Raw genomic sequence first — 16,783 nt, 5'->3', positions numbered from 1 at the left:
GTGGCCCCAGGCAGGCCACCCAGCCCCACTTGCCCTGCACCCTCCCCCAAATAATAATAATAACAAAAAATGTGTTTCAGTCTTTGTTCCAACACCATCAACTCAGTCGTGAGTGGATCACATTCTTTATGATAAGTCCATCACAAAAGTTACTTACATATTTTTCCAACGTTGCCATTGCTTGATCGCAACTCCCTCCTTTCTTATTTCTCCACTACCATGTACTCTATTTTCTCTCTCCTTTCACTCTGACTCTGCTGTAGGGTTGCTGAGTGGCGCAGCAGACAGATCCCTGGTCCTGGGGCCAAGAAGCCCTGAGCCCCCATACCACCCCTTAGGCCCAGAATCCACCTGGCCCTATGGTCCTGGGCAGGCCATCCAATCCCAGCCCCTTACAAGAAGTAAAAAAAGAAAATGTGTTATATCTGACCACTGTCCCCCCCATGGTCCATCCTCTCCTCCTTTATTCACATCCCCACCCCTTCCCCCTGCTCCCCCCCTCCTTCTTACTCCAGATGTATATACCCCATTGAGTATATTTGCTGTTTCCTCTCCTAGCCATCTCTGATGAGAGCAAAGTTTCTCTCATTCCCCCTTGCCTCCCCCCTTCCATATCATTGCAATAGCTCATTGTAATAAAAAAAAACCTTATTATGTGAAATATCTTGGACTATTCCCCCCTCTCCTTTTTCTTTCTCCCATTCCATTTCCCTTTTTTTCTTATTGACTCCATTTTTACACCATATTTTATCTTCGAATTCAGCTTTCTCCTGTGCTTCACCTATAAAAGCTCCCTCTACTTGCTCTATTAACTGAGATGGTTCATATGAATATTATCAGTATCATTTTTCTATACATGCAGTTCATCCTTATTAAGTCCCTCATATTGCCCCCCTCTCCTTCAATCTCCATGCTTCACCTGAGTCCTGTATCTGAAGATCAAACCTTCTGTTCAGCTCTGGCCATTCCAAAAGGAACCTTTGAAATTCCCCTGGTTCATTGAAAGTCCATCTTTTTCCCTGGAAGAGGACATTCAGCCTTGCTGGGTAGTTCATTCTTGGCTGCATTCTAAGCTCTTTTGCCTTCCGGTATATTGTATTCCAAGCCCTATGAGCTTCCAATGTAGCTGCTGCTAAGTCCTGTGTGATCCTGACTGCAGTTCCACGATATTTGAACTGTGTCCTTCTGGCTGCTTGTAAAATTTTCTCTTTGACTTGGGAGTTCTGGAACTTGGCTATAATATTCCTGGGGGTTGGTTTTTTGGGATCTCTTTCTCTGGGGGATAGGTGGATTCTCTCCATTTCTATTTTGCCCTCTGCTTCTAGAATATCAGGGCAATTTTCCTGTAGTAATTCTTTGAAAATGATGTCAAGGCTCTTTTCCTGATCATGACTTTCAGGTATTCCAATAATTTTCAAATTATCTTTCCTAAGTCTGTTTTCCATATCAGTTTTTTCAATGAGATATTTCACATTTTCTTCTAATTTTTCATTTTTTTGGTTTTGAAGTATTGATTCCTGATTTCTGGTAAATTCATCAATCTTCCTGAATTCTATTCTTTGTCTGAAGGATTTATTCTCCTCAGAGAGTTTTCTTATCTCTTTTTCCATCTGGCCAATTTTGCTTTTTAAAGCATTCTTCTCCTCAATAACTTTTTGAACTGTTTTATCCATTTGACCTAAGCTGTTTTTTAGCATGCTATATTCTTCAGCATTTTTTTGGATTTCCTTGACTAAGCTGCTGACTTCATTTTCATGTCTTTCCTGCATCTCTCTCCTTTCTTTTCCCAGTTTTTCTTCTAACTCCCTCATTAGATTTTCAAAGTCTTTGTTGAGCCTGAGCCCAATTTCTGTTTTTCTTGGAGTCTTTAGATGCAGGAGCTTGTGCTTCCTCATCTTCAGACTGAGTATTTTGATCCTTCTTGGGCTCATTTGCAAAATATTTCTCAATGGTCTTCCTCTTGTTTCTTTGTTCATTTTCCCAGCCTAAGCCTGTTTTTGGGGTGCTTCCTGAGCTTTTGGGACTCTCCCACAAGGCTCTCAGTGTGTGAGGTTCTGTCCTCCCTCCTGGTCTGTGAATGACCATAAGCGCCCCCCTCTGCCACGGGGTGAAGTGGGTGAGGGGCTGCTGTTCTATGGGGGGGCCTAGACTGGGATCAGGATTTGAATGTGGTCAGAGCCCCAGAGTCCTGTTCCAGAGGCAGAGGACAGAGCTCAGCAGTCTCTCTTCACTCCCCTCCCTCAGCTCAATGGGCTCATGCCCTGGGGGCTCCTGCTTACCAGCTCAGCCTGCTTCTGTTTCTGGGTCTAGGCTGGGAAAAGACCAGGCTGTGGCTGTGTGCCCTGAGGGCTGGGCTCCATGTGCTTGCTTTGGCAGAGGTCCCACGCTGTTCCCCCACTTTGTGCCGGTGCTCCCCGGGGTGCAGCTCCCAGTGCCCTGGGGCTGCCCCTGGGAGGCTGAAGTTCTTTGGCTCTGGCGGGCCACCCCTCTGGCAGGCCGCCCCTCCGGCCCGGGGAGCAGAGCCTTTCTGCTCTTTTCCAGGTTTCCTTGAGTAGGAGAACTGCCTCACTGGGTCCCTTTGTGGGTTCTGTCTCTCGAAAGTTTAGTTAGAGTCCTTAGCTTATGAGTTTTTATCAGAGAGCGCCTAAGACTCGATCCCTTCTTGTCGCCATCTTGGCTCTGCCCCCCCCCCAGTCTTTTTTAAAAAAATATTTTCTGTGAGATTCTTATTCCTCTGTTTTATATATATTTTATTATTTTTTCTATATTAAATTATCTTTGGTAGTTTGATGTGGTATTGAATATTCTCATTACTTCAGAGTTCTATGAGAAAGTAATTACTTTTTTATTAAAGATTTTATTTATTTTGAGTATTAAAATTTTCACCCAATCTTACTTCCCTCCCCCCACAGAAAGCAATTTGTCAGTCTTTACATTGTTTCCATGTTGTACATTGATCCAAATTGAGTGTGATGAGAGAGAAATCATATCCTTAAGGAAGAAACATAAAGTATAAGAGATAACAAGATCAGACTATAAGATACCAGGTTTTTTTTCCCCTAAATTAAAGGAAATGGTCCTTGGACTTTGTTCAAACTCCACAGTTCTTTATCTGGCACTCTCCTTTGCAGACAGCCCCAAATTGGCCCTAGTTGTTGCACTGATGGAATGAGCAAGTCCTTCAAGGTTGATCATCACCCCCATGTTGCTGTTAGGGTCTACAGTGTTTTTCTGGTTCTGCTCATCTCGTTCAGCATCAGTTCATGTAAATCCCTCCAGGCTTCCCTGCATTCCCATCCCTCCTGGTTTCTAATAGAACATTGTGTTCCATGACATTCATAATACCAGTTTGCTAAGCCATTCCCCATTTGAAGGACATTTATTTGATTTCCAATTCTTTGCCACCACAAACAGGGCTGCTATGAATATTTTTGTACAAGTGATGTTTTTACCCTTTTTTTCATCATCTCTTCAGGGTATAGACCCAGTAGTGGTATTGCTGGATCAATTTTTGTTGCCCTTTGGGCGTAGTTCTAGATTGCTCTCCAGAAAGCTTGGATGAGTTCACAGCTCCACCAATAATGTAATAGTGTCCCAGATTTCCCACAACCCTTCCAGCAATGATCATTTTCCTAAGAAAGTAATTACTTTTTTCTCTTTTTTAGGTTTGTCTTTATTTTATTAAAGAGTGGTTTTTAAAGTCCAGTATCTACAGGAATTTTTCAGTACCAGTTTCCCTTTAGTTTCCTCTTTCTGTTAAACATCCACTACTAATAGAAGGATATTGAAGTCTCCTGTCATTTTTATGTTACTGTTTGTGATTTCTTGTAGCTTAGATAATGTTTCCTCTATGAATTCAGATACTCGGGCATTTGAAGTGTATAAGTTTATTACCAATATTGATTGTCATTGTTTCCTTTCAGCATAATTTAGTATCCTTTTTATCTTTTTTTGAAAGTTTGTTTTTGCTTTCATCTGATAGAATGAGAGCAGCAGCTGTTTTTTTTTAATTCATTTGATGCATACTAAATTTTTTTCTGTCCTATTAGTTTTATCTTATATATGAATCCATTTTTTTAAATGTGTTTCTTGTACCTGACAGATTGTACAGTTTTGTTTTCTTATGCAATCTTTCACTCTTTGATATCATTAGTTTAATATATTTACATTTAAAGCTTTGAGAATTAGGTTTATAACTTCATTTATCTCTAATATATTTTATTTTTTCATGTTATAATTTTCCCCCTTTTCTTCTCTAAAATGTTCCTTCAGTTATTTTAGCCTTTTTTTTTAGAATTTTTAGAGTTTTAGCTTATTTTTAAAGATTGCCCTCTCTTCCCCTTTCCCTTGATCTCTCCTCCTTTATTACTCCTTTCTCTTTTTTAGGTCTTTTGTTTATATTTTTTTCAACTTTCCTCTTCTTATATTTTTTCTTTCATTTTGTGTACTCTAGACTCTCAGTCTCTTATTCAGGATTATTATTGTTATCTGGTCTCCCTTCTTTCTCTGTATTAAAAAATTGCAAAAATATCAGTAGACCATCAAGAATATTTTGACTAATAGGGTGATAAATTTATCAGGTTATACTGTAGAATAATTATTTAGAAAGGATTCTTTTCTAGGCTTGACTCTAGGGGCTTTCTGCCACTGCTCAGTTCCAGAATAGTGCCAATCACTGTAGCTGTCATAGAGGACACTACCTCATCACCTTCTCCACCATATCCCATACTATGTGGCCTACCATTAACCCATACCTTAATGAGGTTACCTTTTTTTTTCCATATTTACCTCAAAATCTCCTTATATATATTTTCCCATTCCTCCATGGGCCTGTTGCACCATGGATTCCAACTTCTCCCTCACAATGTAGGGTAAGTAGACTTTTCCAGCACCAAGTCCTCCAGACAACAGCCAATATAAGGTCTTCATCTCTCCTTAGCCTTTGGAACCTCCTCCCACCACCAAAATAAGGCCTCCTTCCTTTCTTTCCTCTCTTTTCAATCCTTCTTCCCAAGCTCTTTGTTCTGAGACCTTAGAGGGAGCTTTAAAGATTTGACCCTATCACACTCTTTCTTTGCTTTCTTGGTCCCCTTTCAGAATTCTTTTCATATATTACAGAATACAGTTTTCCTCATGTTTTTAGCAATAACAGTTAACAATAAGCACAGATAAGGCCTTACCTTATTCATCCTTTCTAATTCAACTACATCCTGGAAGCAGTATTTACTTTCCCAAGTTAGTTCAATGGCAATTTGTTTTATAATTAGGAACTGTTTTATATAATTACTTTGAAGGAAAGCATTTAAATCAATCCAGGAAAAAAATATATAAAAAGACTGCACAATTCCTAGAAGTAGAGGAGGGTTCATTTTTGATTCTTTTGAAGGATGTAGAGGAAAGGCTACTTGGAACCCTTGGCACAGAAGATTGTTTTTCTAATCATTCTTAATTGTTATTAGTATATGTGGGAAAGATCTTTTTAAAAAAAATTAAAAATTGAAAAAATATTAGTGGACTATCAAGAATATCTTGTTTATATTTTTTATAGTTTATTTAAATAAACATAACCCCCTCCCACAAGAGGATAGGAAAACCTCAAGAGAAATGAAATGAGAAGGGAAAAAAAGTATACTTTAGTTTGTGTTCAAATTCTATCGGCTCTGTCTCTGGGATGAGTTGATGTCTTTATCATAAGTCCACCAGAGAAGTTGCCTCAGTATCTTTTCCCACAAGTTGCTATTACTAGCTGTATTTCCCTCTATTCTAATCTTCTCCACTCTTATTTATTGTTCTCTCTCTCTCTCTCTCTCTCTCTCTCTCTCTCTCTCTCTCTCTCTCTCTCTCTCCCCTTTTTGTATCTGATTACTCTCTCTCATTATCTTTCCTCTCTTCTATCTCTATTCCCCTCCCTCCCCTCCCCCCTTATCCCATCCCTTTCCTCTCTGGATAAGATAGATTTCTTTACCCTATTAAGTGTATATGTTATTTCTAAATTGAGCCATTTCTGATGAGAATGAAGGCTCATCTTCCCCCCTTTCCACTCCATTGCAAAAGTTTTTTCTTGACTCTTTTTACATCTTAGCCTATTCTTCCTTTCCTTTCCCTTCCAACCAGTACTTTCCTTTATCACCCATTGACTCCATTTTTATACCATATTATATATACCATTATATTCAATTCCCTCCAGTGCCTTGTCTGTATATGGTATAAATGAGAAGGTTTATATGAGTTATCATTATCATCTTCCTATGCAGGAATATAGAAAGTTCAGATTCAATAAGTTCCTCATAATTAGTCCTTTTCATCCACCCTCTATGCCTTACCTGGGAGATCAAACTTTTTGTTCAGATCTGGTCATTTCAACAGGAAACTTTTAAAGTCCCTTTTTCATTGAATGCCCATCTTCTCCCCCTGAAAGAGGATTTCAGTTTTGCTGCTTGGTTCTCAGTTGTAAAACAAGTTCTTTTGCCTTCTGGAATATCACATTCCAAGTCCTACGAGCCCTTAAAGTAGACTCTGCCAGATCCTATGTAATCCTGACTGTAGCGACATGGTAGTTGAATTGTTTCTTTCTGGCATGGTATTTTCTCTTTGACTTGGGAGTTTTTCTTTTGGGATCTCATTTCTATTTTACCCTCTGCTTCTAGGATCCCAGGGCAATTTTGCTGCATTATTTCTTGAAAAAGAAAGCCTAGGCTCTTTTCTTGACTTTCAGATAGCCCAAGTTTTTTTTAGCATTTTGAAATTTTGTGCCTTATTTTTCAAATTATTTTGAGTCATTGGTGCTCTAAAACATCAAGATGTTTTTCTTTTTTTTAATTAAATATTTTATTTATTTTGAGTTTTACAATTTTCCCCCTAATCTTACTTCCCTACCCCCACCCCCTACTGAAGGCAATTTGTCAGTCTTTACATTGTTTCCATGGTATACATTGATCTAAGTTGAATGTGATGACAGAGAAATCATATCCTTAAGGAAAAAAATAAAGTGTAAGAGATAGCAGAATTACATAATAAGATAATGTTTGTTTGTTTTAATTAAAGGTAATAATAGTCTTTTGTCTTTGTTCAAACTCCACAATTCTTTCTCTAGATACAGATGGTATTCTCCATTGCAGATATCCCAAAATTGTGCCTAATCGTTGCACTGATGGAATGAGCAAGTCCATTAAGATTGATCATCAAGGGCGGCTAGGTGGCGCAGTGGATAAAGCAGCAGCCCTGGAGTCAGGAGTACCTGGGTTCAAATCCAGTCTCAGACACTTAATAATTATCTAGCTGTGTGGCCTTGGGCAAGCCACTTAACCCCATTTGCCTTGCAAAAGCCTAAAAAAAAAAAAAAAAAGATTGATCATCAACCCCATGTTTCTGTTAGGGTATACAAACAGTGTTCTTCTGCTTCTGCTCCTCTCAGCCTCCCATCAAGAATATTTTTGACTAATAGGGTAGTAAAAATGGAACAAACTTATCAGATTATACTGTAGAATCATTATTTAGAAAAAAGTTACCTCTTGTGTATTTGTCCAATCAATTGCTTAAAGTCAGAGGCAGGCCAGATAGTCCCTCGAAATTTCTTCCAGCCTCTGTAGCTCTTTAATTCAAAAACTTGCCTTAGTGTAGAATTGAGTTTTTGTTTTGCTTTTTTTTTTCAGTTGGTGAGTTTGTAAGTGATGCTCTTTTAGTGCCAGACAAATGCAAATTCTTGCACCAGGAAAGGATGGATATATGTGAAACTCATCTCCACTGGCATACTGTTGCAAAAGAGGTAAAAAAAAAATGTGAATTTTTTCTCTTTTTTTTAAGTTGTAAGATTTGTGTGATGTGTGTGTGGGGGGGGTGTTTTCAATGGCATTCTAGAAAATATTAAGAAGAAATAGTTATATTTTTAAATTTCCATAGACAGAGAAAGTTATATTTTTAAATTTCTATGGATGATAAATAATTTGTGGAAAATTTATTTGTTGTTGAATGATATGTATTTAAAATAAAAGCTGTAATCTTAAATTTTTATTGTTTTCTAAACTTCTGATTTAAAATGTTTTTCAAAGTTTTACTTCATCTATTATCTTTTAGCTAAAGTACCTTTAATTTATTTACCACATCTTTGCTGAGATAGTAGTACTACTACCATTTAACAGATTGAGATCGTTCAACTACTTTTATCAGACTGTTGTGAGAGAATATCAGATTTGAACCCAGTTTTTTAGTTATCAGGTTAAAAGTTTAATATATTATACCATACTCAATATATCTTTCCTCAGTGGAAAAAACATTAGGTAGTGATCATTTTTTTGGTTAATTTCTTTAACTAAACAAATGAAAGAATGGATAATTTATGACAATTTGTTGCTCATTTTATTTTGTGCTTCCATTTCTACCCTGTAGCATCATCTTCCTTGATTAATGGGAGAACACCTTTAGTCATTAGCCAGTTTATTTTAATCATTGAATTATACTCCAGAAGTCTTTCTGTAAAAGATAATTTCTGACTTCTTTTAAGACTCAGTTCATGTACCACTTAACATTTAAAACTTTTCATTGCCCTCCTAATCATTTCACTTCTCCTCAAAGTATTGGTTAAATATTTAACTGTTTATAGATTGTATGCACTTAGTTTAAATTATAAGCATCTGAAAGTCAAACTTTTTTTTTCATTGTATCCCTAGCACTTCTTGGATTAGACTAACACATTCTTTCTCTTTCAATAAAATTATATTTTCCCACTCTTTTTTTGAAGCAAAAATTATATTTGCTTTAAAATCTTTATTTTTCCATCTCATAAACAATATCCCTATATTTTTGAAGGGATGGGGATGTTTTGTGCTACTCCTCAAGTATGGTCACTTAATTTATAGTAAGTTGTGCCTACTAAATCTGCTTAATTTATGGTAAGTTAAATCTTTTTTAGAATGATTTTTGGGTAGTGGCTATACAAAAAATTGAAGTTGATTACCAGGAAATTAGAAAAATTAGAAAATTAGAAAAAATTAGAAAAAAAACCAGAATGTTTATTTTGCCTCCTGCACTCAATTATTGCTACCTTGTAACTATCCTAGGAAATGCTTTTAGAGTACAAGATGCTTCTAAGGTAAAACCATTTGAAAGTTTTGCAAGCTGTAATTTCTAAATAGTTCACTGTCACTGTGACCTTCAACTTGTAACAACTGAAAGATTTCTTTTCCTTACATTTCCATTGCTGTTGCTTGAGAGCAAAATTCTTTGAGGTGAACTAATTTGAAAGAGCAGAGAGTGCACAGTCTTTGCAAGTTTGAGGTGGTAGATGCAATTGGGGTCTTCATAATTTTCTAACCTCATATACAGAATGAATGCCACTAACACTGTCATAGTTGTACTTTTTACAGCATGTACATATGTACCACTACTACCACTTAGAGCAATACGTTAGTTCATTAGGTAAAGTTTTTCCAACTCTCAATACTGCTGTCTCTCAGGGTTATTATTATTATTCTCTGTAGATTAAAATACGAAAGAAAAGATTCCAAACACAATTTTTTTTTGTTGGGGGAAAAAAAGTGATGTAGAAAAGTTATGGTTATTCATAAAAATATTTCAAATATGTTCTATTTGTGAATAACAGTTTCTTCCCTTCTATGTCTAGTTAAAACTCTGTTTTCCTCCAGTAACTCTGTAAAGGCATATGCAAATTGATTTTTTAAGGAAATCATAGATTTGTGGAATATTAATGATAGATGGAATACTAGATACCCTTTAGTCCAATAATTCTGAACCTAGTGTCCTTGAACATTTAAAAAATATATGCATTATTTCAATAATGCTATGCAATATAATTACTTTTCTTTGCAATCCTAAGTATTTGTATTTGAAAACATTAATCTGAGAAGAGGTTCATAGTCTTCTAATTCATCTATTCTATTGATACAATTTTTGTATTTGGGATATACTGACTGAGAAGTATCTCTGTGTATTGGTTATATCATTATTTAACTTTTTCCCATTGTTCCTCTTACTCTTTAAAATTTTTTTTAGACTTGTAGTGAAAAGAGCATGAATCTGCATAACTATGGCATGTTGTTGCCCTGTGGAATTGACAAGTTCCGTGGTGTAGAGTTTGTGTGTTGCCCACTGGCCGAGGAAAACGACAATGTTGACTCTGCTGATGCAGAGGATGATGATTCAGAAGTCTGGTGGGGAGGTGCAGATGCAGATTATGCAGATGGAAGGTAAGAGTATGCAATTTTAATCCTACCTAAATTCTTCACTTTGAGTCACTGAAAATATCTTCCAATCTCATATAAATAGAATACAAAAACAAGTAATTTTTGTCTCTTCTTGGTTCATAAAAATAACCCTAAAAGAAATAAATTTTCCCCAGTGACATTTTCTTAAATGGAATATATAATTTTTTTAAAAAAACTGTTTCTGCCAGTAACTTCCCCTACCCCTTTTTAGAGAAACATCCCATATAATCAATAGTATTTCTGTAAAAGAAGAAAAGAAATATATATATTATATACATTACATATATAATTATATAAAATTATTATTAATTATAATATATAACATAATATTGTGTTATACATTGCATATTAAATAATATAAAATAATTAAATAATAAATAAGACTATATCATGTATATTAAATAATATTAGATAATATATTACAATTATTATATAAAATATAATATATATATATATAATAGCCAATTTTAATTTTTGTGTATATGTTTTTTCCATTTACTTGTAATCATTATAGAATACATTTTCTTGGCTGTCCATACTTCATTCTGCATCTATTCACATAGATCATTTTATACTTATACTTTTGTATTCATTACATTTATCATTTCTTTCAGCATACTAATATGAATGTATTTCTATTACATTCATTTACCACAACTTATTTAATCATTCCCCAGTCAATAGGTATCTATTTTATTTTCAATTTTTTTCCATCCCCAGAAGTGCTGCTATAAATATTTTGTTGTATCTAGAAACTTATTAGTAGCTTCCTAGGGAAATAAGCTGAGTAATGAAATTTCTGAATCACAGAGTAGGGATATTTTAGTTCCTTTATTTGTATAATTCCAAAATACTTTGTAAAATGATATTTATCTGTTCGCAGCTCTACCAACAATGCAACACTTGCCTAACTTCCCTTGTAACTTTGACTATTGCCATTGTTTTGTGATTTTTGCAAATTTGCAAAGTATGAAGTAAAATCCAAGGAATATTTTGATTGCAGTCTTCTTATTAGTGTTTTGTAGCATTTTTTATGTTATTGTTAATAGTTTACAAATCTTTTGATCTTTGTATTATATATATATATATATATACACACACACACACACACACACACACACACACACACACACACATACCTATGTGTATATAATTGCTTATATGTCATGGATACCAAATCCTTTTCAGAGAAATTTGATACAAAGATTTTTTCCCTCATTTAACTACTTGTAACCTATGTGCATTAATTTTTGTCTGTACAAATATTTATCAGTTTAGTGTAATCAGAGTTATTTATTTTATCTTATGTAACTGTTTCTTTCTCTTGTTCGGTTAGGAATACATCCCCTATTCATAACTTTGAAAGGTATATGCTATGCTTCTTTTTTAATAGTATGATTTGTAATATTAAGATTATTATCCATTTATAACAGGGGTGGGGAACATCTGGCTTTTGAAATCATTTAGTCTGGTGCTGCATCAGCAGCCATGGGCAAAATTCAAAGTTCAATAAACCTAAGAGCTTTTTAGCAGTGAATTAATTAAATATTTGCTCAAATATAGCAGAATAGTTTTTAAATTGATAATTTTGTATGATTCACAAATGATGTTATAAATATCCAAATGGCCCTTTGCAGAAGAGTCTGGTTTAGAATATATTGTGAAATATGGTGTAAAAGGTTAGTTTAAGCTTCATTTCTATCAATGCTTTTTCAGTTTTTTTCAGCGGAGATGTATAGAAGTTAATTTATTTTTTTTTATTTGAAAACATTAATCTGAGAAGAGGTCCATAGTTTTTGCTAGCCTAATAGAGGGGTTTGTATCACAAAAAAAGGTTAAAAAGCCGGTGGCACAATTAGTTTGTGTTAGAGCTGGACCTATTATAATTTGTTACTATTTGGAATCATATTTTTTTCCATTTTTGCCTTTTGAATGTTTAAAAATTATTGTGTTAATACTGCTAATTTTTGAAGGTTTATTTTGTAGCCTAAAGATTTGCTGAAGCTATTAATTTAGCCAATTTTTATCTTTGTTGCTTCTCTAGAATTTTACAAGTACAACATCATATCAGGAAATAAGAATAATTTTAACTCATCTTTATTAAACTATTTTTGCCTTTAATTTCTTTCTCTTGTCTTAGCACTAGTATTTCCAGAATTATAACTAACGGATAGCATAGACATCTTTCCTTCACTCCTATACTTACTACTATTGCAATGATGTTTTCTTTTTGTTTCAGATAGATACTTTTTGTGCTATTAACAAAAGGTTCTTCTGTATCTATACTTTGTAAAAATTTTTTCAGCTAAGTGGCAGAGTGAATAGAGAATTTGGCCCTAGAGTCAAAGACCTAAATTAAAATGTGAGCATGGATACTGACTAGTTGTGTGGCCCTGAACAAGTTACTTAACTTTTGTTTGCCTCAGTTTCTTTAACTGTAAAATGGTGATAATGACATAATAATGTAACTCAGGGCTCTGATAAGAGCCAAATGATAGATTTGTAAAGCCCTTAGCATAGTGCTTGGTACATAATAGTTGCTTTCTAAATTCTAGCTATCATTATTATTATTTTGGTTTTTGCAAGGCAAAGGAGTCAAGTGACTTGCCTAGGGTCACAGAGATAGGTAATTATTAAGTTTCTGAGGTCAGATTTGAATTCAGGTCCTCCTGACTATCCACAATGCCACCTAGCTGTCCCTTAGCTATTATTATTTGTTATATGATTATTATTATTATTTCAACACATTGTTATGGTTTGTTTAAAAATTTTTCTGTATTTACTGAGATTATCATGTCATTTGGGATGTTTTGGTTATAATGTTGACTATTTTCCCAATGATAAACCATCTTTTACATCACTGATATAAATCTCACTTGGTCATACTGAATTTTTTGTTTTTGATAAATCACTATAGTTTGACAAAATTTTGTTGAAACTTTTTGAGTCAGCATTTATTAATGATATTAGTCTATATTTTTCCTTTTGTGTTTTATCTTTATGTATCTTGGGTATTAAGACTATATTTGGGTCATAAGAGGATTCTAGTAGGGTGCTTTTGTGTGTCTAATGCATGATTGAAACTCCTGCTTTTCTAGTAAATTTTATTTTTTCAGCTGTGGAATTTTTCTTTGTTTCTGTTTTGTTTGCTTTTAAGGTAATTAAAGAATTTTGTTTTTTCATTCATTCTGCCACTCTTTTTTAAAGTTATTTAATCTATTCACATTTGAAGTTGTGAGAGTTAGTTTATATTTTTTCACTTGTTTCTAATAATACTTTTTCCCCCACAAATTACAGTATTTTTAAAATTCCACTATAAACACTCTACAGTGTCTCTTCAGTTATTTTTGGTCAGTCTATTTTAAGGCAGTCTGTTTAATAGGCAATCCTATTTTTATAGGATTTCTTTCCCTTTACCCTCAACCCTCACCTTTCCCCATTCTATTTATTACCCCTTTGCCAGTTTTGGAATTTTGCTTGTTAGTCTTTTTTATTTTCACTTGCTTTTATCTAGTTATTTAATTTTCCCCTTCTTAGGTTTGAAATATCATCCCTCTTCCTCTTCCTTTCCTTCTCTTAAACTTGTTTGTTTTTAAATTTTCATTTCTGGTTTTTCTAAGAAGTATTTCCTTCCCTCAAGTTCTTCATTTTTTTATCTTCCCTTTCTGTCTGTTCTAGACTCTTATTCTGTGATTCATGGTCCTTAAATTTCTGTGTTATTGTTTTGAAGATCTTATCCCTTCCCCTTTTTCTTTGACCCCCATGCTTAGATATACCAATTTCTGCAAGCATGGTGAGAATTTTTCTATATTCCGGATAGTGCATTTCACTATTGGCATATCCCCTCCCATTGGTCATTTTTTTCTCAATTTGCCTCGTAATCTCTTCAGAGGGTCTATGTTCTTTCCCACTCTTCTGGATGTCACTTGACCCCCAGGAGATCTGATATCCCTCTCCTGTGGTAAAATGGGTGATTTCTCTAATCTCCAAATTCCTGCACATCACACTTTATAGTAAGGCCCCATCTCCCCTTATAGACTGTCCCTCTTCTATGGGAGTAGACATCTATAATACCTTCTGCCACCAAAGCAACATTATCTTTCTTTGCTCTCTTTTCTTTTTTAAAAAAATAATTGCATATAAAGACAATTGTTAGCATTCATATAAACTTTTGAGTTTCAAATGTTCCCCTTTATTCCTTCACCCTTCCCTTTCCTAAAATGGTAAGCAATGTAATATAGGTTTTATATGTGTAATTATGTAAAACATAGTTCTGTGTTAGTCATGTTGTGAAAAAAATAGAACAAAACACACACACACACACACACACACACACACACACACACACACACACAAAGTGAAAATAGTTTCCTCTAATCTGCAGTCAGACTCCATCAGTTCTTTCTCTGAATACAGATAGAATTCTCCATCATAAGTCTTTTGGAATTTTCTTGGATCATTGTGTTTCTGTAACTCCAGAGCTAAATCAGTCATAATTGATCATCACATTATGTTCCAGTTTCTGTATACAATGTTCTGGTTCTGCTCACTTCACTTTGCATCGTTTCATGTAAATTTTCAGGTTTTTCTGAAATTCCTCTGTTCATCATTTCTAATGGTATATGAATATCCCCTTTATTTCCATTTCTTTGCCACAACAAAAAAGAGGTACTGTAAATATTTTTATATAGAGAGGTCTTTTTCTATTTTTATAATCTCTTTGGGATTCAAATCTATTAGTGGTATTGCTGGATCAATGGGTTCTTTCCCCTATTTTCAGCCTCCCTTTGCCTCTTCAATCATTCTCATTTAGACTTTTTTCTTTCTGAGAGACTATTTTTCTTTCTTTGTTAACCATTGATTTAATTAGGATAAAGCACACATTTTCCTCTATCTTTCTCATCTTACCACTTTGATACATAATTTAGTCCCACAAAAAAATTAATTCACCTCCAGATTGGATGATATTAAGTTTGGACCATAATGTTTCAGGCCTATCTCTCCACTATCATTTCTGTTTGACTTTTCGTTTTTCATCCATAAGTCTTTGTGTACATTTAGAAAGAAATCTCTTAATGGTCTCTTTTTATTTTGTGGTTGATACTGCCTTTGGTTGTTATTTTTGTTTACCCTTCTGTTTCTTTTGTCTGAAGGATTTGAGAAATAAATGATTTCCTTAGATTTTACATCTTTTTTTTCATTTATAGTTATTTTGAAATTTACAGGGTAGATAGGTTACCTTGTACTGCATCTCGAACTCCTTTATTCTTTGAAACATATTCCAGTTCCTTCCTGTGAATTCTTATTAGTACAGAAGAGTCTTGCATTATTTGAATTTCGTTTCTTTTATATTTCAAGTCTTTTTCCTGGTTGCATGTTGACTTTGTTGTTTTTCAATGAAATCATTAACTGTAATCACCATATGTCTTGGAGCTTTTTTTTTTTTTTTTTTTTTTTTGCTAGGCAATGGGGTTAAGTGGCTTGCCTAAGGCCACACAGCTAGGTCATTATTAAGTGTCTGAGGCCGGATTTGAACTCAGGTCCTCCTGACTCCAGGGCCAGTGCTCTATCCACTATGCCATCTAGCCACCCCTTGGTTAGTCTTCAAAGACAACAAGCTCATACATTGCACCTAGAGCAATAACCAGTTTCTAAAGATAATAAAGACATTCTTTCAGTCGACAACTTTGTTTTCAAAAAGAGCATGCATGTATTGATATAAATAAGTTTTTAATTATGCTCTTGCTATAGGTACTTGGCATTTTGTGATATACTTTGGGGATGCAGATAGAAAGGCAAGATGATTCCAGCCTTCAGGGAACTTGCATTCTATTGCTTACATGTGATTTGTGATGTACAATCATACTTATTAGAAATTGTAGAATCAGGGGTAGCTAGGTGGTGCAGTAAATAGAGCACTGGCCCTGGAGTCAGGAGGACCTGAGTTCAAATCCGGCCTCAGACACTTAATAATTACCTGTCTGACCTTGGGCAAGTCACTTAACCCCACTGCCTTGTAGAAACCTTAAAAAAAAAAAGAAAAGAAAGAAACTGTAGAATCTAGTCATAAGGTAGTTTGGAATAATAAAGTGGTAGACCTATAGTCAGCAAGATCTGGTTTCTAATGTTACCTCTTATGCCTACTGTATGTTTAATCAGAGAGAAGTTAAAACTTAGGTGACCCTGGATTCTTGAAAGCAGAAAAATATAATTTCTTGATTTTACTGATAAAAAAAATTTTCGAAGGGGTCCATTGATTACTACTTGTGACCATAGCCAGGGTGGAAAAATGAAATTTTACAGAAAATGGGAGAATACAAGTAACAGAGGGAGAAGATATAGACATCTGCCAGAGAGTCAGAGCAGTAACTGTAGTCTCTTAACTAGGCTTGATTTTGGAAGGGTGTTGCATTCTTCAAGCTTCCAGGAATGTCTGGAAACTCAAAATAGAGACCAGAATAGCATTCTCTTCTTATCATAATGTTCATAAGAAAGCTGAGCCAGAGTTTCTTTCCCATCACAATCTTCTTCCTAACATAGTGACAGCAAGAGGCTCAAGCTAA

General features: G+C 34.7%; 1 protein-coding gene across 2 annotated transcripts in view; it reads left to right on the top strand.

Annotated features, from left to right (window-relative positions):
* Nucleotides 1-16,783, top strand: part of APP (amyloid beta precursor protein) — a 146,382-nt gene that overhangs the window by 44,376 nt on the left and 85,223 nt on the right. For both annotated transcript variants that reach the window (XM_074213947.1, XM_074213946.1), the window contains exons 4-5: nt 7,653-7,765; nt 10,009-10,202. In XM_074213947.1, the coding sequence (XP_074070048.1) occupies nt 7,653-7,765; nt 10,009-10,202 (307 nt within the window). The remainder of the gene's footprint in view (nt 1-7,652; nt 7,766-10,008; nt 10,203-16,783) is intronic.

This window comes from Macrotis lagotis, chromosome 1, assembly GCF_037893015.1.
Source record: "Macrotis lagotis isolate mMagLag1 chromosome 1, bilby.v1.9.chrom.fasta, whole genome shotgun sequence".
Lineage (NCBI taxonomy): Eukaryota > Metazoa > Chordata > Mammalia > Peramelemorphia > Peramelidae > Macrotis > Macrotis lagotis.
The sequence above is the reverse complement of the archived record's forward strand: the minus strand, read 5'-3'. Positions and strand labels throughout refer to the sequence as shown.